The 24,880-nt window shown below is 37.7% G+C and overlaps 1 protein-coding gene across 4 annotated transcripts; it reads left to right on the top strand.

Moving 5' to 3' along the window:
• Positions 1–62: 62 nt before the first annotated feature.
• Positions 63–18,218, top strand: LOC143898040 (CYFIP-related Rac1 interactor B). 4 transcript variants are annotated; one of them, XM_077407082.1, is made up of 7 exons: positions 63–854; positions 12,836–12,972; positions 13,266–13,490; positions 14,126–14,460; positions 15,432–15,511; positions 15,609–15,735; positions 16,016–18,218. In XM_077407082.1, exons 2-7 carry the CDS (start codon positions 12,888–12,890, stop codon positions 16,151–16,153), a joined length of 990 nt encoding a protein of 329 aa, XP_077263208.1. In that variant the 5' UTR covers positions 63–854; positions 12,836–12,887; the 3' UTR covers positions 16,154–18,218. The 4 variants fall into 4 exon arrangements, with proteins under 4 accessions (XP_077263208.1, XP_077263209.1, XP_077263207.1 ...); XM_077407083.1 differs by lacking the exon at positions 63–854 and adding an exon at positions 9,765–10,100; XM_077407081.1 differs by lacking the exon at positions 63–854 and adding an exon at positions 11,910–12,057.
• The last annotated feature ends 6,662 nt before the right edge of the window (positions 18,219–24,880 follow it).

Below are 24,880 nucleotides of genomic sequence, written 5' to 3'. Positions count from 1 at the left end.
GAGTGGGGGCGTCTAGCTGACTGGCCGCGCGGAGCGAAACTGTCTCGGCGTTTGCTTGCACGCCGTCGCTTTGACAGTGGTGTAACAACCTTCGTGAGAGCCGTGCCGTGCCGTGCTGTGCCGTGCCCCGCGTCGTGCTGCGAGTTGATCGAGAAAAAAAGTATATACACAGTCGGCTGCCGCGGTATTTTCGAAAAATCGATCGTCGCACTCCGTCGAGTGCGAAGGCCGAATCTACGGTCCTACCGTTCGTACGGAAGTTCAGCGTTCAGAACTTGTGCTTTCCCGAACCTTGCTCCCTCCTTATCAAACGTCAGTTAAATTATAGACTCGCTGGTGAGATCGAGGAGACACCGTTCGAAGTCTCCCCCTCTCCCCCCTGACGAGAAATTCATCGCGAAAGTGCGACAAGTCATCGCGGGCGTATTTTAAAACTTCTTCACGAGACAGAAGCGCGCAGCCGAGCGGTGGATCGGTTCGATCGATGCTCCGCTGCGGCCAAGTGGGACCGATGATTTTAAACACGCTCGCGGACGTTTGAGTAAACATTAGAGACACAAGGGAACCATTATTGCGATAGCCCACGGGCACGTTGTGTGTGGTCTGTGCACGTGATAAAACGTTATCTGTTGCGACACGAAATTTTTTCGCGGCTACGAGACGAAATTAGTCATTTTTGGGAATTCTCGGTGCGGTTTCCTGTCTGGCCCAGGATACCGGAAGAGTACATTAACCAAGAGTACATTAACGAAGAAGAGCGATGCATTTGGTGGCTCCTCGTGAAAGAGTCTAACCGTGTCTCATTTAATGACTCAATTATAACAATGTCACGGCTCGTCTTGCTTCGTTTGAAGGTAAATAATTTTTTTCTTCGTACTTCGTGTGTACATCCTGTGCGAATACCATAAGTTTGTCATTTGGGACGAATGTTTGAATAGTAAATGTCACGGTTGGAACGTGCGAGATTTATATGATTTGAAAGGAAATATAACATAATTACATGTAAAGATAATATATAACGATATGAATTACTTCATTAAGCTTTAATTACTTCATCTACGTCTTTATGTTTTCTTAATCTTAAAAATATCAAGAAACACGTATGTTTCATTGACCAATCTAAATCGCGAAATGCAATTTAATAATTTCTCTGAAAAATTTCTTTTGTTCCTGAATTTTACCGTGCTGCCCGTATACGTCCGATTAAAATACGGATTATACTTTTATCGCTTCGTTATTATCGCGGTAACCCCTAAGCCAGCTCTTAGCCTCACAAAATAATGCGTCTTACTTATTCCGTGATAAATATCTCCAGAAAAATAATGCACGTAATATGCGGTTAAAAGATAACGTTGTATCAACGATTGTCGTTATTATTATTTTTATATAATATAAAAAGTACCACTTCCGATGTGTGTGTCACGATAAAAATCTTTCAATGTCACAAAATACATAATACATGCACGAAATGATTCACGAACTTGAAATTGTACTGATGTTGAATAGCAATCGACACGCTGCTCGATCATATATTTTCGCTTGAATGATTTACACACGATTTACTTGATGACGTATTCTTCAGTTCCGCAATCTTTGCATATTCAGTGATTTGTAGGATTTATATGTATAGCAGACTTTCGTGGAATTAATTTTCACATAGAGGTAAATCCTAATACATATACGTTCGCTTCGAGCACGCGAAGGATAAGACACGAAAGCAAAAGAAGACGCTGTGCTTAATACACGTGGAATTGTAAATTTCAGCTTTATAACATACCGATAAGCGATAGAGATCCGGCTTCTTCACGTTTCTCCTACGCTTTGGGGAAATTTCAAATTTAAAGAGAGAAACTTCTCATTGCCATTTTATGGAAAACTTCCTTCATTCGCTGTTTTTCAAGTAGAAAGATATTAGAAAGTTAACATAATTACGGAAGCAGAAAACTTATTAATAGAACTTGATGCACTGATTTTGCACAGTAATGAGAAGCATATTTGTTCCGATAAAAAAACTAGTAATTTAGAATCTAACTGCTTTAGAACAAGAGAAAGGACGATGCATCACGGGAAACATTTAATTAATACGATATAATACGATGTAAGATAAATAAATCAAAATTTGTCCACATTGAGAGTTAATTCCGGCGGTTAATTCAGCTCTACCGGAATATCTCGACGAATTAATGTTCGCACGAACGCAATGTGTGGAATGCATTCGATCTCATTGTACGGCTCTCACGTAATCAATATTCAACGCAGACGCTGTCACATATCAGCAGTTTCATTCTTTAAAAGTATTAATAATGCTTTTTAGGCCACTATATTAGACCTGCTATTTAAAAATTTCAAAATTTGAGTGCAGATTTGAAATCAGTAACTTCAAAAACATTAATGTAAAGATTTTCAGGACATGTTTATTACCTTTTTCTCTCCAGCATAATTTCTTTCAAGTTCTAATTTTTGTTGATATTTTATAATTTATTGCTAGTGTAAAAAATTAGATATATTTATGTTATTCATATTTATCTCAGGAAAAGATATCAAAATTGTTACACAAAGATAGGTGTCCTATATATGGGATACTATGTAGCAAAGTGTTAATGCGCTAAAACAAGCACAAGCTTTACACCGAGCGATTGTCGCTTTTGTGAAGAAAGGACTTTTTATTGTATCGCGCGCGCGCGCGAAGGAAACCGCGAAACTCGAAACGAGCGGATTGATTCGAGCGAGGTCATACATCGTTTGCAAAGACCCCATCTGCTGAAGCGATTAACATCACCGGCAACGTGGAATAGCCGGATGATTTTCCTGTTAGATCGCTTTTCTGCACCGGGGGGGTTGAACTTGGAAACCGCATTTGATGCATAATCATCCATAAGGCTGTCAGTCGTAAATGTAATCATGATGCAACGACAGCGGATGTTATACTCATCACTAACTCAGACGTGACAACGTTTGTTTTCTACGAGCGCCTTGCTCGTCTTCTCGATTCCGCTCCATTTCGCTTGAATTAAAACGTCAACGCGCAAAGAACCTGCGTCTAACGGTTGAAACTTAACTTCTCAATTAAGATTTTCTTCCGCGAAACGCATCGATTGAATCTCGGAACGCCTTATTAATTGCAAGCTGATACTTTTACAACTTTACACATGCATTTGTTATTGACCGCAGGTCAATCGTGAATTATTTAATTGAATTATTTATTGCCACATCAGTCTTTGCCGTTAATTAGAGCGTGGGCGCACCTACCGACAATTAACAAGTAGGTCATTCGATCGTTCGCTAGGAAAGGGGAAAGCATAAGCGCAGATTCGTCAACTGCTGCCGGCATGTTTCATCGATCGGATGGTATCATCGAAAATTCCGTATAATAGGGCCATTCGAAAAAAGCCAGACGAAAATCGATTCTCTAAACGTGCTATTCAGCTCATTAATTTTCCACTTGGAATTAAGTTTGCTAGTTGAGATCATTTTTCTTGTAGTGAAACAAGATATATCTATTTATAATAAACTAGAAGAATTAAAAGTTTTAAAGAAACGTATTTTAGTTGCAAACCCGAAGTTAAAACAAATATTTGAGACATTATTTTAATTTCAACGGTGCGGAACATGCAGTATGCGCGGAGATTATATGTATCACGACATTACGCAACCATTGGCGAGCGAGCGGAAAAAACAGAAAGCCTAGCAATTTTGAAAACTCTCGAAAAATCAAATATCGCGAGATTAATACGCCGAATATACAGTGATCGACGTACTTGTTGATTCCGAAGAACGCCACGGATATCGGAAAACGCTTTTAAACACATTTGTATGATCTATATTTGCCAGACGCGAGACGAAAACCGGAGCACTTGTAACGCAAGTAAACTTCAACATCCGAACTGTACACGAACTGTCCGTTTTATTTAAGCGTGAGATAACTAAACAAGACATTACTTGTAATTAATTGCATAAAATAAAATAACACCTGCAAAACTGCAGTGCGTTTTGAGAAGCTATCTTAGCGAATTTTATTCTAATAATAGCCAGAATAATCGGTATTCTAATATTTGGATTGAGAACCGAAGATACTCAGCTTGGACAACACTGGTCTGTATTATCTTTCATTCCTAGACATAATAAAGAATATCTTTCATTGATGCGCTACACGTGAAATGTAGAATGGAAGATATTTTATCTGCTCGACAGCTGTAAGATAAGGTAACTATCAGCGTTACGTCATGCGCTAAATGTTAAGGGTACTGAAACGGATACCGTGTCCCTGGAATCTCAAATGCAACTTGGTGTACATATATATATGTAAAATTAGACCGCAGCAACCATGCGTGCAGTCAGAGCTTTAACATTTTATAATGCCACGCGGACCGTTCGCTCCAATTACGAATCCACTTTGTGCCGCAATTTTCGATTTTCTGGGTCAATCCCAGCACGTCTGTAATTTATTGCTTTCATGCTTAAGACGTTTATGTGATTTCAGATAATACCGAAATGACAGTTAACGTTCGTCGTGATATACACCTATAATTCTTCGACTTTAACAACACTCCTACCGAACAAAGACGCACGCTTTGATATCCAGCGTCCTAAATTAAAGAGAGATCGTTTCTTTTTTTAATTGATATAATTAAATCGACATTTCAATCGGAATTAAACATTCAAATGAAACGTTTCAGGCTTTCATTCTGAATCGAGCAATCGCTTTCCCCGTTATCAATGAGAAATATTCGCGCTAATCGCACTTTTTTCACTATTCATCGCTCCGCTTTCGCTTCTTTCCTGCTTTCATTTACAATCAAACGTACGCCGATGCTCGTTGACGCATACGTGCGTACGACCGGAGGGGGATTTTACTTGGAGGTTTCCTGTCTTCGTCCGGGATATGACGATATCCCCCCTGCTTGGCCAGTGGCGTAAGCATTCAGAAAAATGCTGCGATCCATTTCTGGGCGATCGCAGAGTCACATACTTTTCTTTCCGGAATAATAAACAGATTATTTCTGTTTGTAGTCATGTAGAACAATAATAGCATATTATGTCATTAATTTCACAATGTGCATTCTTATTGCGCGTTTAGCTTCGCAAATATTCATACGCTCTTTGAACTCACCGCCTCCTAATTAATTAGTAATCACTGGTATGAAACTACATTTCCTCGGCGACTTCCCGTGGCTATTCTCGTTCTCATTATTGTTTATTTTCAACCATCACAGAGGAGAAACGCCGCATAATTGTAATCGTTATGTAATTATCCTATAACGGACGTGAGAGACTTTCTTATCGGAAGATGCAATTAAGTCGCGCAATACTAAGTTGGTAATCAAATTAAAACAACGACAACAAGTTTTGTTAAATCCATTCTTGAAGATGCGTTAGATAAAATTTTTGGGTCTCTTGATAGCCAGACCTACGAGGAAACGGAGAATCTTTTCTTGTAGTTTCCTTTACATCTCTATCGTATTTATCTACGTTTCGAGCTTATCAGCGACGTGAACGTAATGAGTTTCCTTTGAGGGTATCCTCAAAGAGGCTTTTTTCAACCGTGCACTTCTACGATAAATAGTCTTTAAAATCATTGCCGTAAGTGGGCAACGATGTCTCTTGGGATTCAAATCGCTATCTTGAGTCCGTAGGAGCCGTGCAATTTGCCTTTTCAGCAAATCGAAGACCCGCCGGTAACTCTCTCCTCGACTCGAAACTGCTTTTACGGACTCTCTTAAGGAAAACCGACTACTACACGGTATCGCAATGCATCCCCTCCGTTCCCTTTATTTATCGGACGTATCAAGTTCTCGTCTCCGCTCGTCAACCCCGATAATTACGCTCTATCGATAAAGAGGGCAGGGTCACACACCATGAGGGAGGCTGGAAGCCACGCTCTTAGGCCGCGAAGACGCGCGCTTCTGCGTGTCGTGTCCGCGCGTGTACGATTTAACGAGCACGTCGTGTCCTCGCGGAGACACGCACCGAGCACACTGTCTCTTGCGTACCTCGATGACATTTCAGCCGCGTGCACGTTTACCATATTAAGCGCGCGCGCTAATGCGTGCCGGTGTTCGGACACGTTTGTCAGGACCGCATCAGTCCTCGTCCGGGCGACCTCGTGACTGGAAACATAATGGGAGAGGACAACTGCGCGTAGTAAGTCATTCAGAGAGAAACGGAAATTAAGATGTTTAAATTGGTGATTTTAATAAAAGGATCAAAACAAATCTACTATATAGTTTCTAAAGATAAAGCGGATACATGGAAGCATTCTTAGATGCTAAAGTAGAGCTATTTGTCTCATAAATTTGATTCTCTATAGTTAAAAAAGTAGAATGTTATCTTTCTTTTGTTTGCATTGTTACATTATAAGGACTATGTAAAAAGCGACATTTTGCTGAACGCCTCTCTCCCGAACGAAAGATGTCGGAACTATTATAAAGAATTAAAATTGTTTCGGTAACTTCGCGTTAAACGACTGCAGAATATTAAAAGAAAAATTATGCCTCATATTTATAAATCAATATTGATAAAGTTCTGGTGCAACTTTTGCTCCTCCTTAGCATACCGTAATTAACATGGAAATTTTAATTAACGCGACGCTCATTAACTCGATGAAGGTGCGGATAAACTTCCAACCCCGATATATCTTCTTTAAAGATATACGACCAGATTTTTTTTCCTCTCATATATACCTACATATTGTAGACACAAGTCACTAACGATATTTTTTGTGAAGCTACGCCTGATGACATTTATATCGTCCACATGCCCTGACGATGACGTACTCAGACAAAAAAGAGATGACTTCGTTTTCTTTTATATTTATTTTGTATGACAAGTGTTTGCACTTTTGTCATACAAAAAAATCAAAATTTTTTGTAGTGCAAACGCGTACGACGAATTAGTTACACTTTTTTGCATACGTCGAATAATTTACCAATAATTATAGAATTAGATATTTTTCAAAAAAATAATTTCTTAAAAACCTGTTTATTTTTAATTCAAGACAACAATTTGCACCGACAAAAAATTTTCTTTCAATAATTATGAATTTTATCTGCCAAAAATAAAAATTGTATTTAATGTAAAATGTAATCGAAAGCTGAAGAGATCAAATTACTGTACAGCGGCTCTTGATAAACAAGGGACTTAAGGTTCGTAAAATTATTGCGTCGCATCGCGTAGATGCGCAAGAAGTGATGTCAGGCTAGAGGGTTGTATATAGCGATGGGGAGATCTCAATTGATTTGCTGGAATTGATGCACAAAAAGGCCTTTAATAGGCGTCGATTATCCTCACCCACAGTTTCCGACGATTATCCAATCGCGGTATTGAAAGAGGTGCAAAAATCTCCCCGCAACAACATTTAAGTCGCTCATTGCAATTGCGAACACACGTCACTGCAAATGTGTACGATATGGACTATGTATAACAAGAGGGTTTGATACACTTTGTTTTAATTGATTAAAGAGGCCTACCCCAAATATTTTCAAACTTAATTCAAAATATGGAATGAGATATGCATATGAGTTAGTAATATGATAATAAAATATATCTAGGCTATTAATCTTTTCAATATACTGTATTATGCTTAAGTCAAAAATAAATGAAGCGAATGTCATGCATGCATGTGGCATGCAAACAAAGAATATAAAAGCAAAGCTGACACTCAATCGAATAAAAAAAAAGAAAGAACTTTTCCTTTCATATATTTGGACTCTTTACTTTTAAAATACTCAAGAATAATGTAATATTCACAGATCTGAGATAAATTTTCTGGCATGGACTACTTTTATATAAAAGGAATCAAGACCTAGTTTTAACTATTTTGAATTAAAGATATTTTGAGAATCAAATGTTCAAATATATAAAGAATCAAATTAAATATTATTTATCTTTTATAAGAATCGCTTATGCAGAATAAAATAATAAAATACGTCTATTTACCTCTTTACATAGATTTAAAATTTATGTATTATGTATTTATTATATATTTCTTTGTGTTTTTTTTTATTTTAGGTTTGTACAAATGTGTGATTAATTCACTGTTTTAAAAATCTATGAAGCTTAAGGACTTGCGATTGACGTTGCAAATTATATTTATATATGACACAAGTCGTATTAAATCATAAGTCATTAGCCATTTATTTTACTACAGAGATTCTCTTTTTGAATTAGTTTCTCTTTCATTCGATTGACGATCGGATTCTATTTATAAAAGCTTTCTCTATAATTCCCTTTGTCGCGTGAGAAATAATGGAATCGAACTTCGATCAATTATAACGGAGAAGTTAATGGTCATAGAGCACCCGGTGGGAGATCGCTACCGCAGGATTTCCGTAGGGCATGAAAAATCGAAATCGGTCACGTCGAAGATGTCTGTTTATACGACGAGCGTTGACCCACAAAGGCATCGGTGCGAGCTAGTGCGATGCCGAGCGACGCGAATGCTAATTCGATTATCTTCCCCCTGAGCGACTCGGTCCACCCCGAGCGACGTCGGTCACCCTTATACGTGACGTCGGCGTTACCCTGTTGGTCCGTGAAATGAGTAAGTAGTAGTATTAGTGCCGATAGTAATAGTGCAAGGCACGTGGTATCGACCACTCGGCATTTATACCCATCTCCCGCACGTGTATCAATCTTATTATTATCTGGGATAACGGTCTCGCGAGGGATATCAGTTCTTTCGGATTAGACGGCGAATCAATCCATTGTATACGCCGTAGAATCGATAATGTGTACGAAACTGCGCCCCAGGTTTCGAAACGTTTCCGTTGTGTATTCTAATACTATTCGCAGTTATTGTGCGCGCTACCATTTCTCTCTTATCAAAGATTTCATTACGTGAAAGCACACTGATCGCAAAACAGAGTATCTTCATTAAATAGATGGATGCACATTTGACACGTGTTTGAATGCCTGCGAGTTTTGTCGTGGCAATGTTGAACTTGCTTGAAACAATTTTTGAATAAATATTGAAATTGATCTTTTAATTGAAACTAAAATATCGCGAGATTGAAATTAAGATATCGGTTTGAGGATTAGCGAGAAAGAACCGCAGAGGCTGCGTACATCAACGCTCTGCGTTCTCAAAAGGAAAGGAAAATATTCAATCTTAGATTATTTATCAAATTTAACATTAAATACAAATTATACAATTTTTTAATATAAATAAAGCCATCTTAATAAAAAAATTTCTTCTTTTTAACGTTGTATAAAATGTTGATCAAGATTTCTGCTTTTATATCAGGTTGCAAATACGTTTCTAGTTTGAAAGATTGTTCCTCTATGAAAGTTGAAACAAAAATTCTAGGCGCGACCCTCTGGCTCAGCGGTTAAAGTAAAGTGGCCGTCTAAATAAGTTCTGCAATTTATCGTGACAGATTCACGGGGAGAAGCCTCTGAAATATATCTTGATATCGGTATTGGAATGGCTCACAGTCCCCTCCGTAACTGTCCGGATCGTGATTTCTCCCCTGACTCCCTCCGTTATCGATCTCCGATCTTCTCTCGTATCTATCGAATTGTCTTCTCCTGCGTTCGATAAATCGTCCCTCGCTGCCTCGAGCTACCTTTTGTTTTGCAGCTTCTAAATTTACACGAGAGCGATATTTCGATACTCGTTCGGCAACCCCCCCGTTCAAGCGCCATCTCGCTACCCTCGCCACAAAGCAACCCCCCATCGATTTTCCGCGCGCACGAGCTTGCCGCCGCCGCCGCCGCCGCCGTTTTACCAAATAAGGGAAGGACTCGCGCTCCTAGCACGAGCAACCCCCCGACCTACAACATGGCCGGCCACCGGATGACAGTTGTTGCACCCGTCTCGCGTGCTCGTTGACCCCGTGACGCTCCCACCGGCGTCCCATTATTCGGTGTGCACCTGTCGCCGTCATGTGTTCGCGCCGTCGGCGCCGATTACGCCGCGATTCCGCGACGGTGAGCCTGTCAAACGTCACGCGATTAACGCCGCTCGGAATTCTCGGCGTGTCCTCGTAAAAGCTTGCTGCCAAGATTCGACCCCCACGATTCGAGTTCCTGACACCGAGCCTATAACGCTCGTGTGAAAGTAGATGGAAAACATCGCAACGACCTCGTCAATCTGTGACACTGTAAATATTATTTGATCCAGCGACATTATTCCTTAACGTTCCTGTTTTTGTTTACGTTGGTTAACTTTAAATTACGTCAGTTAACAGTTAAACTAAGCTAAACTTTGCTTTCCATCACTTTCTAATACCTACGCAAGAAATGAAGATAATATAGTTAAATATAGCCAGCGTTAATGAAACTAAGCTTTCAAGCCGGATTTGTTTGAATACCCGTCTTTTGAAAAATTGATCTGCCATTTATATCATAGCTATTTATACGTAAGAATTAAAACGTGGTATTTTGGAGGTCGAGATTTTTATATGATACTGTAATTATAATCTAAAAATTATATGTGCGCAATGATTTAGTCGTATTATCAATCAATCAGAGAGACGCTTGAAGTTTTTGGTGTGCACGTTCTTTGAACTCTATTCCTCGTTTGCGAATGCACAAGAATTCTGGCATCGAATGTTGAGAAAACTATTTTGAATGAGTTGCCGGTTTGTTGTTTTAGCGTAATGATATGAGAATGTCGCGTTAGGTTGGGATCCGAAAAACACATAGTACTCTTGTGAATATTAACGCCGTAGTTAGAGACGTCATGGAAACTCGTTAATAATTCATGTAAACAATATGCAGCAAGTGCATTTATACGTTTTTAATTGCACGATAAGGCTTTGAAATTTTATAGTAAACAAAAAAGATGACTTTTAATATCATTAATTTTCTCCACTTCTATCGTGTGTTTTATGTTTATTATGGAAAAGCTTAATATATTTCTGAAACTTTTTGGAAGAGCGCAATCCTTTCTATATACTGATAATTAGAAAGTTGATAATTTCGTTGTTTTTTTCGCAATTATTATTAGAATATATGCTTTTGTTTACGATTTAAAGACGTAGATATGTTTTTAAAAGCGCACATTTTGATATTTGTCAAAAGCATATGTTACGGGGGGGAGGGGAAAGGAAATACGCGGATATATATAAAAAGAAACATGAATAATTTCATACGAGCAAATATCGCAACAAATACCACGCCCTTGTTTTAAATTGTTCCAGTGGAATGTCAAACGCAAACATTTATTTTACATTGCAGCTCGACGGCTATTTACGTTGCGCATCGATATTGTCCGCAGTTATTGATGAAATGTATTATGTATTACCGTTGGTAAAGCAATCGGTACAGCGATATTATTATTATTAGCAATATATCATTTTTATATAAACCTGTACGTAGCATATATTTATACCACAATATATTGCTCATTATTTAATCAATTCTTTTTAAAAGTACATAAATACTTGAGAAATTTATACGTCCTAAAGTCCAGCTTTCAATCGTCTCAAGACCTCGGCGAATCGATTATTATTTTAACAGAAAATAATTTCTCATCAGCTATAAAGTGCGCGTATTTATGATCTTTTAATATCAACTTTCAGATGGAAATTTTAATGAAACGATATCAATTTTGTCACTGACTGGAAAAACCAGTTTTTGCTCTTTTCATAAACTGTTCTTCCAAACAAGATCGGCTGTTAAGATCGGATTGCGTCGATTAAATTCAAATCACATTTCAAGTCGATTCATCGTGAAAACTATCAATGTAATTATACGAAACTTCAGCAGCCCAATCTTCGCGCAGTATATGCGATCATTTTCTCCGAGAGAAACCGAGAGGCTCGGCGACCGAAGATGACAAGCGCGAAATGTACTTTCGGGCCGAAAATAACGCGGCCGGTACGGCGGAACGGTGGAATCCCGCCGTTCGCAATTTTAGAAACCGTAAAGCCGATCGCAAGTCCTCTCGTGCGCAAGTGACAAGGGTGAGCTCGGTCCTCCCGGACGTGGTGCTCTCTCGTCGGGTCCAGCGCGGCGTATAAAACGCGATCGCGCGTTCTCACGTGAGTCATCCTCGGGTCCCGGTGTCCCGGTCGATGCGAACAGCCGAATGGAACCCCTTCGCGAACGCTTCAGGTAAGGGAGGGTTGTTCCGTTCGTGGAAACTGATCAACGGGATTCATCTCCCCGCCAACGAGTTCGCAGAATCCATTTATTCCGCGATATCGATGCGGATACGCGTTAATCCGCGCTGTCCAGGCGTGCGCGTGTGTCGCCTATCCGGAATTAATGGTTCGACATATATGTAATACCGAGTGAATATATACGTTCGGACTACAGCTTGAAATTTCAATTTCATTGTAGTCTCGGACTAGTGACAAGTTACCACTCGTCGGTTGAAGCTCGAACAGAAACTCAATCATATTAAACCGTCCGTCCGTAGTTTGCATTCGTCGCGGATTAATATTTCAAGTATTCTGCGAGTAGGTATCTACGAGGTATAATCCTGCAGTGAGCTCTCCTTGTGCTTTTAGCAAGAAAATTTTATACATAGTTTATACATTATGCTAGAATTGTTTCTATACGTGGAATATTCTAGAATTTTCGGGCTTAATTTCAGTGTTTAGATTTAGAATTAGATTTAATGAACAATATCGAGGATTCAATCTACCGTACGATATCGAGTAATAAAGTCTTGAAAGTTAACTTCATATGACAAGCGTTTTGTGTCCACTCACTTATATATTCACTATAGTCACAATCTGTTTCTAAATTGGTTAAAATAACTACGACTTAAAAAAAATATTTTTGAATAATGTTGCAGTATTATATAAGTGCCACACTATGATTAAATGATTATTTGTTAGTCGAATCGCATGAAAACTCACATCATGTAAATTGCTTTGACTTACAGATGCCTTTCACGTTGTAAAGTGGCTCTCGTCGAAAGAAGCTGTACACTTACGATGGGCAAGCTTTTGAGTCTTTTGGCTCGAGATGAGTCTACCTGTTGCACCCCTCAGAAGTACGATGTCTTCTTGGATTTCGAAAGTGAGTACAAATGATTTTTTCGCGAAGTTTTAACCTTAATTCTAAATGCTATTTTTCGCATTACTTATTGTGTATTAATATTTTGCATAATATATATAATTCGATTTCATAATATGTAGATATTTGATAAAAATATTAATCAAATTCTATAAAATAATAACGTACAATTCTACACGATAAAAAAAATAAATATAATTCTTTTATAATAGCGAGACGTAACAAAACCTTCTGTATAGTAAAGAGACATATGTGAGTCGATAATTCGCGAACTGTCCTATTTGTCTGTTTTACAGACGCACAACCGTCGGACCTCGAACGCGAGACATTCGAGGCGGTGCAAAGAGTACTGAAAAATTCGGAGTCCATTTTAGAGGAGATACAATGTTACAAAGGAGCCGGGAAAGAAATCAGAGAGGCGATTTCGGCACCCACGGAGGAATGTCAGCGAAAAGCATACCTGACCGTGGCACCTCTCGTCGCAAAACTCAAACGATTCTATGAGTTTTCCTTGGAACTTGGTACGTTTCATTAATCACATTGACGCTATAAATTTTTTTTATAAATAACGATATTACACGAGGGCATGCTTCTCGGAAGCTCGATATCGGTGCGAATATTGGGAAAACTTCATCTGAGAATGCTTCACCATGTATCCGAAAAATACTTTTAGCCATATTTGTGGCATAAACTTTTAATTATATTATGAAACATGCAAAACGCGGAGAAGTATTTTAAAACAGTACTGATCTCGAGATTCGACATATTTTTCGTAAATATTTTTCTTAGCAACGTCACGTAGAGTAGTAAAAATGCAATATTTAACCTTCTACATTTTTATATTTTGATATTATTATTTGGTAATAATTTGGTCAAAAGAGAAGTCATTCCTGACAACGTTAAATTCAAATTATTGATTAGTTATTTATTTGTTTCTTATTATTGTTATATGTAACCATTAATTCTCCATATTATTACGTTATATGCTGTACTGTTTTTGGGTTACATAATATTGTATTATATTACATGTATGAATATTGACTAATTACTGCACGTATTTTGTTTTAAATTACTGCAAATTTCTACTTCGCATAATTAAATTTGGATATTAAAATTGGTAATAATTTTTATATATTTATTATATGTAAATGTGTAGAAAGGGTCGTGCCGAAAATTCTGGGACAATTGTGCTCGGGAAACCTTTCACCGACCCAACATCTGGAGACGCAGCAGGCGCTAGTCAAGCAATTGGCGGAGATATTGGAATTTGTATTGAAGTTTGACGAACACAAGATGAAAACGCCGGCGATTCAGAATGATTTCAGCTACTATCGTAGAACATTGACGAGGGCATCGCTGGCGCGCCAGGACAACGCCGAAAAGGACCTAGTTGTCGGGAACGAACTCGCCAACCGAATGTCCTTGTTTTACGCCCACGCGACACCCATGCTTCGAGTTCTGAGTCACGCGACCATTACTTTCTTGATGGACGTAAGTGGTATCGCCTCTCTACATTGTTCCCGTCCGCGCGACCTCCCATTGTTACCCGGACAATTATTGATCCGGCCAGATGCTAACTGGCAATTAGACGAAATTCCGCGGTATCCTAGGCGCGGTTTCTCGGTATATCTCCCTTAATCATTCCGATCGATTGGAGAACTAAATCTAGTTCTTGTAATCCTATTTTCGTAAAACTATTGATTTTATCGCAATTAAACGATATACTAAAACTAAACGATAATATGTCTCGATCGATCGTATTTTAAAATATCGCGAATATATTATCTTGATGATTTTTTTGTTACGATTTATATTAATAATTATCTATAAAGAAATGTAAGATTTTTTAGATTGAATCTGATAAACAATACAGTTTTACATTTTTGATGTTATGAAATAGAAAGGTAAATATAAAATATAGCGGTAATATTTTAAATCCTATCTATCTCGTTGAAACATTTTTTGTAAGACATTTTTTATCAATCACCTCAGCACGAACACTTGTTCAACAATGTTACAATGAATCGCGGGCTTTCGTTCGTATTGATTATGGATGACAAATAACCGCGTTACGTGATCGACATGCGATGTAATGGCAAGACGGGAAAAAAAATTGCCGACGAGAATAATGGCTCTGCTGAACTGGAAAATTGACAGGTATCCTGGTCTGCGATTCAAATTACCCGAGCGCTCTATATGGGCTACATCAGCCAGAGAAATAAATACGGCATGATGTATATGCAAGCTTTTAATTAAAATCGATAACGAAATAATAATCCAATAATAAAGACCATCTTCTCAATTTGTACACATATGTATTTCATGGTAACATGATGCCTATTAAATGCAGAATTTTTCAACAGATATCAAAAAATTTATATAAAAAATATTTGTTAGGATAGCAAAGTTTCCGTTTCCAACGATATATTTATTGCTTATAAAACTGTGTTTTATTTTTTTAGAACGAAGATATAGCAAGGGAAAACATTACAGAAACGCTTGGTACAATGGCAAAAGTGTGTCTTCGAATGTTGGAAAATCCGTAAGTATTATTTCCATCAATATGCAAAGAGAGAGCCTTGCCTCAAGGGAGGTAGGAATTTCTTCGTGAAGCTAATTTGGGAAATATCTTCTACCAGGAATCTGCTGGCGCAATTCCAACGAGAAGAGACTCAACTCTTTGTCTTAAGGGTTATGGTGGGTCTGGTGATCCTCTACGATCATGTACATCCCCAAGGTGCCTTTGTAAAGGGTTCGAATGTGGATGTAAGTATCGGAAAAAATTTCGGCGTACCTAATATTTTAGGAAAAAAAATTTGTTAACTAATGTTAAAAATCCTAATTCCGTTTTCTATATCTGCAATGTATATGCATATTTATATAAATAATACAATACTTCTACTGAAACTGTTGTAACATCCAAGTTAAAATACTGAAAAACAATTAATTTTGAAGACAAAATATTATAGAAAAATATTCGTAGTAAGAAGCCGCAGACTCCTTTCTCTATATTCCTTCGATTTCATGTGTGGTCTAAATCCAACAGGTCAAAGGCTGTGTGAAGCTATTAAAGGACCAGCCGCCTTGCAAGAGCGAGGGCCTTCTGAACGCCCTTCGCTACACCACGAAGCACTTGAACGAGGAGAACACGCCGAAGAACATAAAGAATCTGCTTGCCGCATGATTACCGAAGCAACGCGGTTGCTGTATCAGAAGCTGAGACTGCTGGCCGCACTTTCTTCAGACACTTTTCGAGCGGTATCGTTCCGAACGACCGTCTTTGTAACCGAACGTAGGTCCAAGAATCTTTCGTTCGCGCTTAAAAGTGCGACCCGCGTCAGTCAAGCTTCCTTCTTACACGCGAATGGTGGACCACGCGTATCTTCGGAAAGCTCTATGTCAAAAGCTGCCCGAAAACTGCCGAGCGACTTGAAGTCCTCGAACAACAATCGTTAAGTAACACGGTAACGTAATGATCGACTTCGGCAGAACGATTAATTGCGCGTTCCTTTTCCTATGATCGTCTGCGAACACACGTGTGCGATTATTATTATCATTACTGATATTATTATTATACCGCGAAACGATTATTGCCAGCGAGGCATTGTCGAATCTGCAAACCTTCCGTGATTTATTCATCATTTTGATTAAACGTTTGTTGGCATTATTGTCTCCCGATAGCGAACCTCGCGGATCCTCAATTCGCGGAATTTCTCAACGACAAGGAAAGTTAGATAGAAGCTACAATAGATTTTTATGGCCACAGATTGTTCCCCATAGCCAATGCTTCCTTTGGTGCAGTGTTTCAACCAAAGTCGTCACTTGACATGATTTCCGGCCGGATGAAAAGTTAATTATACGGGATGAAAAGTTAATTAGAGCATATCATAGTGTATTTAAGGTAACATGAATTGTGGACTTTTGGAGATGTTACGAAGAGAGCTTTAATCACGTTATGGATATTATGGAGATTTTTAGCTCTTGTTTTCTTTGTTGAATGGCGGGCGAGAGGGTGGATTGTGAGACTGTGAATTGCAGAGTCGAATACTGCCGGATCACCGAGTATGTATAATCTCGATAAACTCATTTTATCGGTAACCCAATGTTTGGAAAGTATCAAATATTATTGCGCATGATTTGGATTGATTATTATAATCTAAAATCATTTTACAATCTTTTTGCGCGATTCAAAAATTAAAAAAACCAAAGATGCTTTTAGTGTATAGTAAAGCTATAAGAATGTCAAAGATGTGATTTATTATTATTATATATTATGTGATTGTATCATTATATTATTAATATTCTCATTACAAATAAAATGCTACGAAAGTTCTATTTATAGTAACGAGCGAAATCACACGTGCCGCGATATATCTCAGCGGTATTACGTCATTGTTTATATATTAATGCAGAAAGTTCCGCCAAACGCAGATTAATCCTTGAAAATTTGTAATATTTTGTTCATCCAATCGATGCAACATTAATTGCAGAGTTTGCTGCATCAAAAATTTCGTCACGGTTTTTTAACACATTCTTAAATATTTAATTATAAATCTTCAAATTACATTTGTTATAAATTATAGAATATTATATTTCACTTACTTGACCAGTTTCTATATAATTTTTAAAATTTTTATCGGATTTATGCAGATACCGGACTAATAAAACAATCCTCAGATATTGCACATTTTTACTGTCGTACTAACAAAAAAGATTTATGATAAAAACATTTAATAAGGTTTTTATATTTACATATGACGTAAATATCAGGAAAAATTTTACAGGAGTTTTCGAACTGACTTTAGCACAAAACATCTTCTTGCGCGTTTTAGAGATTAATACCTTGAAGACTGCTTGCCGACTATAATGTGGAACCTTGTGTGAAAGTTCACGTAATCGGAGAACGCACGTTTACGTAAGATTTTACCGTGAAACGTTTATTAGTAGGGAAACCTCAGACACACTCAAATACTGTATATACAGATTGTTATGACGTATTATCGACATCTACAGGTATTGCTGTTACATTGGCACTCCATCGACAAGTGCCCAGACTTATTGCCTTGGTAATTATTAAGGGAAAAAAACGAGACACAGTATTTAGTTATTTTTAAGTGCCGTTCATTGTATGCTTCATTTTGTAACGTTATTCAATGTCAATTAACACGAGAAATATTATTATCGCACGTATTACACGCGCGCACGTGCGCAAACTGTACTTGAATTAAATTAAAATCCCTTGAAATGCATAGAGCCTATAATTATTTCAGCAATTATTATTCCGATGAATCAGTTCCTTTCAAACGCGCATATTTGCGTTGCGATAAACATCATGTGCAACTGTTCTCACGAGGAATTTTCTTCCTATCGTGCATTATTGATTTATAATACTAATTTATAATAACATGCTAAGCGTCATGAGAGAGAGATAATATTGCAAAAAAGTTTAACTAGCTTGAGCATCCAAGCGTAATTATTTAGATGGTAATAATCCAACATAATTACTTTCAAATCTGTATCTGGTAAATATTTTAACATTTTAGCAAAATCGTTTTTTTTTTAAATATTTTTTTCCAATGCATCACACATGATCCAAATGTATGTTATATTTTACACGCAAAGCTTTATTCGAGAGAAACAATTACGAAAAACATTTTAGAAGATAACTTTTTATATTAAACTTTAAAACTTACAATCAGTAACATCTAAAAATGTATTTGTCTGAAGATAACAATATGTTCACATATTTTTAGGCGCGTATGTAAACATAAAATATCTTTTTTACTTTCCTTGTTGTTTTATAACTTTTCTTTTTCATAATGAAAGAGATGCGCATTTTTTAAATTACATAACTTGAAATAGATAAGATAATTCTATATAGAGAATCTTTATATGAGAACTGTCTTATCAATAATTGATGAAATGTTATCAACGATTAACAATATCGTGTACAGTTGCATCTGATTATTATCAGTCGATAACTCACAAGAGCAAAGCTTTAGGAGGGAGAACAGGCAGAAAGATTCGTGACCCTTATAAGAGGTGACGCATCAGAGCCGAAGCCCGCCATTACGTGACGCCACGACGGTTATTAAGGCGCAATTCTTTAAATATTGATTGAAAGCGGGCTGGAGTCTGTGGGTGGTGCTCGGGGGAGGTCGGAGGGATGGAAGCGGAAGGTGGAGGTTGGTCGAACCGGCGAAATGAGATGAGAGAAGGTTGACCGAGAAGGGGAGACCATCTATTATATATGATGGGCGCGGTCGCTCACTATGGATTTTTTGCCATTATAAATGCAAGCCACAGCGGAGATAAATTTTTAATTATCGGCCCGCTGCAAAAAAAGTTTGATCAAGATATTTTCTAATCTTGTATAGGATCGCGTGGTTCTCTTATGTGAATTATTTACTCTCGGATGCTGTGTAATCCATATTGTGCATGTCTACATGTTCATTATTATAAACTACATTCATCATGCATAATTAATTATAATCATCATCATTACATTAAAAATTAAGACGTAACATTGCAATGTTATGAGAGAAACAGATTGTTAAAATAATTACATCGTATTTTCGTGAAATTACTAGGTAATAATCAATTATTTTTGTACTGTCATATACAGATTGCCATATATTTTACAAAAAAATTCTAAATTATTCTATTATTATTTCAATCTGTGTATTGTATATATAATCCTATAATAAAATTTCTTTTATATTCCCCCCCCTCTTTTTCGCTCTATTAACTATAAATGAAACCTAAACTAATGAAACCATCTGCTCGACTATCGTAAATAATTTTTATCGTTTGACGCATCTGTTTTAAAAATCATCGATCTCAGTCAATTTGACAATCGCAATTCCTTTCTACGTTCTCTCTCGAGCGGCCATGTTTCCGAAGGCGTCCGAGAATGTCGCCCAGCTTTTGTTTTGCCTTTAGCACGACCGCCACCACCATCAGCACCACCCTTGTAAGTTTCCCCTCCGCTCATCCCCTGACGCCACGCACAACTCGCTTTGGCTTCACCCTCTTTTTTTTCGAGCTGGATGCTGCGGTGCGAGAGAGATGAGCGCAGAGGGACCCCTATGGATTTTTTTTTCGTACCACGAGAGCACCCGCTCTCTCCGCACCCCTTCTTCGTTCGCGATGTTTTAAGGGCTGCAGCAACGCCTGATGGCGATCCTAAAGTAGGAAAAAAATTCAACCTCCAATTTGTAAGGTTGGCGGACTGTTTAATTGCGATATCCAATTCCTCCTCGCAATCCATCTTTTCTTTCGCCTCCTTCCTCTCTCGCTACCCCCGTCTCTTTCTCTCTATCTCTCGTCCCTCTCACTCGCGGTTTTCGAGGCGTCGAGATGGCTCATAAGGGCTGCTCGCTCGTTAATCTTCCGAGACGTTTTTTTTTTCTCTTTTTTTTTACCACCCTGAAGCACGACGTCGCCTCGCTCGGGGGAATAATAATGAGACTAATCCACGCGACACACCTTGTACATTAATTCCTCGCACGAAACATTTCTCTCGGACCGACCACTTGAAAATCCCAATGATACATATCGCGATTTTTTTTTTAACAGCGACAATTTAAAGAGAAGAAAGGCAATATGGACCTAAAGAGAATGGATAATAGAAACGGTTGAATTGTCGATAAAAAAGATAATGATTTCTGCAGACAAATCGAATATAACGCTAACTAATATCGTTTGTGTTTCTATTAAAATTCTTGTAATGTAATATTGTAATTCTATGATCAAATTTATCTCTATATGAAATAATATTAGAAAGGATGAATAAATAAGATTTGTCATTAAAGGTGAAATTATGCAAAAACTGAAAAAACTCCCTATTTTTTATTTTTTGTAACGTCAAAAAAACAAATTATGGAATAATATATAATAATAATATTTTACAAAATGGCATTCACATATGTGTACAAAAGTCGCATACTATTTATTTAACATTCTTTTTAATATTTTTCTCCATATTTTTTATCGCATACCGTCATTTAAAAGTCATTAAAAGATTAACAGATTAATTCTTTTTGTAGAAAATCATAATTGAACGTCTATTTAACTATTTATTTAACAGAATAAATTTAGCAGAAATATATTTTGTTTCTGTATAAAAAAAATAGCAAATGGAATATCCTCGCGCATACCTAAAAAGTTTTCCGTAACAAGACACAAGTGTGTCGATTTGTGATTCGCTATAAAAAAAAGTCTACTCAGCGGGCGAGCATAATGTCAGAGTTTACAGTTCCGGCAAGCACCCCTCACGTGGTTAAATCGTACTACCCCTTTCTATCCGCTATGCGGGACATTACGCAGCCTCCCCCCGTAGTGCGGCCGGTCTAATTGTGATATCGGCTTTTTTTCGCTCGGCTTTTTTATTATCTTTTTTTCCAACTCATCACCGCGTCCCGCTCGCTTGCTCCTCGCGCGCGCGGTTTTTTGTCCGTTATTTTCCCGCCACCCGGTAATTATGTGGGCGCGGCGGACCAAACAAGGGAAGAAGTAGACGCGGCGTTGAAAAAAAGTCGCTTTGCATATTTAAATCCCGTTCGTACAATCAACGGGGAGAGACGAAACACGAAGCGTAAAGAGCGAGCGAGACGGGAGGAATAGGGCGAAAAAAGGGTGCGTTCTGAGCCATGCTACCCCTGTGACGACGGAACGAGACGGAGAACGGCAAGGGCGCGTGCGCCACGACAATGGGCCGTGTTTGCACACCCGAAAATTGGCCGACGCAGAAAAAACGGCGACTATCACGGCATGAGACAAAAACTACTTGGGAAGAGAAAAAAAAACAGTCAAAGGGAAAACGACTAATCGAAGAATACATGCTAACTACCCTCAATCTCGTCACGCTGGCGCTTATTTTAAAGGGTAGTTGGCATCCAAATGCAATTACGAAACGATATATCACAGCAATATTAAAAACTGATAGCACTCGATAGGTATACGAAGCACTAAGTGTTTGTTAATTTTGAGATCCAGATTAAAATGTTCCGTAAAACATTTCGAACACTTAGCGATTGTTGTAATTGCGACTCTATGCAGAATTAAAATTCTTACGTTAATATATATATTTTGTTGTTTATCCAAATTACAAAAGGATATATATATATATGTATACTGTTACAGTTATAATAAATTTATGAACGATTATAAATACGAGAATGAAATTATCTATTAATGGCTAGAATAAGCTAAAGATAAAATGTTTCCCGCAACCCATTCTTGTGGCAGAGATTATTTTTCTGAGATTATTGTAATTAATAAATAATTAACTAACAAAATAGCCTCAACATATCATGGAATTATAATCTCAAGTTCTTTTCATAATGAAATTATATTCGTCGTTTGCTAAGAGAGGCCACCTTTTAATCAAGCCGCGAAATCGATTAGAACCGTGGAAATATTTTTCTTCCAGGTGCTGCCGACGATAATGCATCACAGGCATCGACGTGTTACAAGATACGTGAACGTAGGCCGGCATCGATCACGGGGATTAGCCGGATCCAATTTTCCGCGGGCGATAAATTAGAATTTATGAAATGAGCGTGAAAGACGGCGCGCGAGTCCTTCGAGGGTGAGCTCTCTCGCGAGGGAAGTCCAGTCTCTCCCTGCCGTTCTCCATCTACGAGTACCTTCCTTACCCCCGCGAACCTCTGGCATCCCCCTCCCCCTCTCGGCCGGAACTAATAGTTTTTCCTCTGTTTTTTTCACACGATGCCCCGCGGTGCCTGACAGAATTGCATCGTTCTGGTCGTCAGCAATTTTCGTGCTGACTCTCTCGTAAAACTTATCATTATATCTCTTGGACGAAAGATAATTTCATCCTCGTAATATAAGTTATTCTTTTTGTGTATGTGCATGTGCGTAGAATATTTTAAATATTATTTATCACCTATAAGATAGTTCGAGATAACTGACAACATATTCTAGTAAAATTCACTTTTTTATCTATCCCACGTCTATATATATTTTTAATTATTTTTAATTAAGAATTTATTAACATCTTGATATTTGAATTTGACCAAGTGCCAAATATGCTTCATATTCTTGCATTTAAGTATATTTACTTCTTAGGACATGCTTTCTGTTATTATATTGATGTTGTATCAATGGTAAACTAACATTTAAAAAATGCAAATGTCATAAATATATCATATTAAAATATATCATTTAAAAAATTATTTCTACTAGAAATATTGCTAAATAAGGTATAGCTTCATTTATATGGTAAGATCTTATTCTCAAAACTGTGATATTGAGTGATATTCTCTCTGTGCAACGTGGTGTTCAATTTTAATTCTTTAAAAATTTTTTTTCTAAATTCAATTATACGCGATTATGCTGAAGCCAATCATTATGAGGGTCGCGCGTTGAGAACACTCTATCTTGGTGCGCAGAGAACTAGTCGATCCGTTCGATAGACATCGAGGACCGACAGATGTTTCCCATTTTTTCACACTCCCTCTCTTCGACGGAACGCCGTTATTTTCGCAAAAAAGTACCCCGAAACCGATCGGCCGCTTCCGCACATACGTGATCATGTCCCGTTTCACGAACGGATGTTTCGCCAACCGATCGTTCCCTTTCGAGGGGTTCGGAAAACGTTTCGTCGAACAGCTCGTAAGCATCGATCTCGTATCGCTTATCGTTTTCTTCTTCTCAGTCCAGTTATAAATCACCGCGCATCGTGTATCTAAATCAGCAACAATATTCTATTTTAAAATAAAAAGAAAAGAAAATAACAATAGATGGAAATGTAGCTTTTCTATTCTCACCCTAGAATTTTGTAAGACTTCTTCGTCGCATATATTTGACATATAGCGAATAATAAAATGAGCATAAAATCTTTGTGATTTAACATTAATGGAAATTTTATCATAAAGTCCTGCTTTCGATACTACGCAAAAGCACAGAACGCAACTTAGGTGGCCGTTACTTTTTTTTCTAGAAGATTATGACGGTTGGTCATCTCCCGGGGCGGCAGCCGTGTAATCCCGTTGTGATACACATGGATTCGGGACTTTTCCTGGAGAAAAAATTCTAGAAACCCCGTAATCCTGGATGGACAGGAATAACGAGTGTTTGATTACGGGCACTGTGGGGTTTCAAAACCACCCAGTGGTAATGTCCGGGGGAAGGAGGGGTGGTAAGGGAGTTAGGCAACGTGAGAATAAAAAAAAGCTGGGGCACGATCTTTTCGGGATAGTGTTTTGTGCCTCTGCGTCATAGGAACGTCTAGAAACTACCATTAGCTTGTCATTCTGTGACTTATTACTTTCAGATTAATTGATTCTTTGTAGATAGTAATAAAAAATAAAAAAATTCGTTTCAAATCAAATTCTTATATCGTCTCGATTCTAATTCTTTTTTATAAATTTTTTATGTAATTAATTACATTCTTTATGTAATTAATTAATAATATAAGATTAGTTATTGTTAGGTACATATTGTAAAACTGTCTTATTTTATTGTATTATTCTGTCAAAGAATCCACCAATTAATTATAAAATAATATCAATTAAACAATAACCCAATTTAAATATATGCATATTTTCTATAATAATTATATCAATAATTTTGTGTTAACACGAATTAGCAAACACTCAAATGATTAAATACTGAGCAATAAAAATTAGTAATTATAACAATCTCTGAATCCAGAGAAAAATGAGTTTTATAAAATAATTTATTTCTCAGGATAATGGTGTATTATAAATTTCATGAATGTTCCACGTGTGAACGCTTCGCGATCATTTTCTACCCCTCGCTACCGGTAGGTAGGTGAGTGACCCCCTTCGGTTTTTATACAAGGGTTTTCCTGGGGGGAGACTTTTTTACTCTGAGGGGCACCCGTGCTTGGGGTGGAGTCCTTTTTTTATAGACCAGCATCTGT

The sequence above is a fragment of the Temnothorax americanus genome, unplaced genomic scaffold (assembly GCF_048541705.1).
Source record: "Temnothorax americanus isolate GAGA-0224 unplaced genomic scaffold, ASM4854170v1 Scaffold22, whole genome shotgun sequence".
In the NCBI taxonomy this organism is placed as follows: domain Eukaryota; kingdom Metazoa; phylum Arthropoda; class Insecta; order Hymenoptera; family Formicidae; genus Temnothorax; species Temnothorax americanus.
Note: the sequence above shows the minus strand (reverse complement) of the source record. Positions and strands in the feature narration are given on the sequence as shown.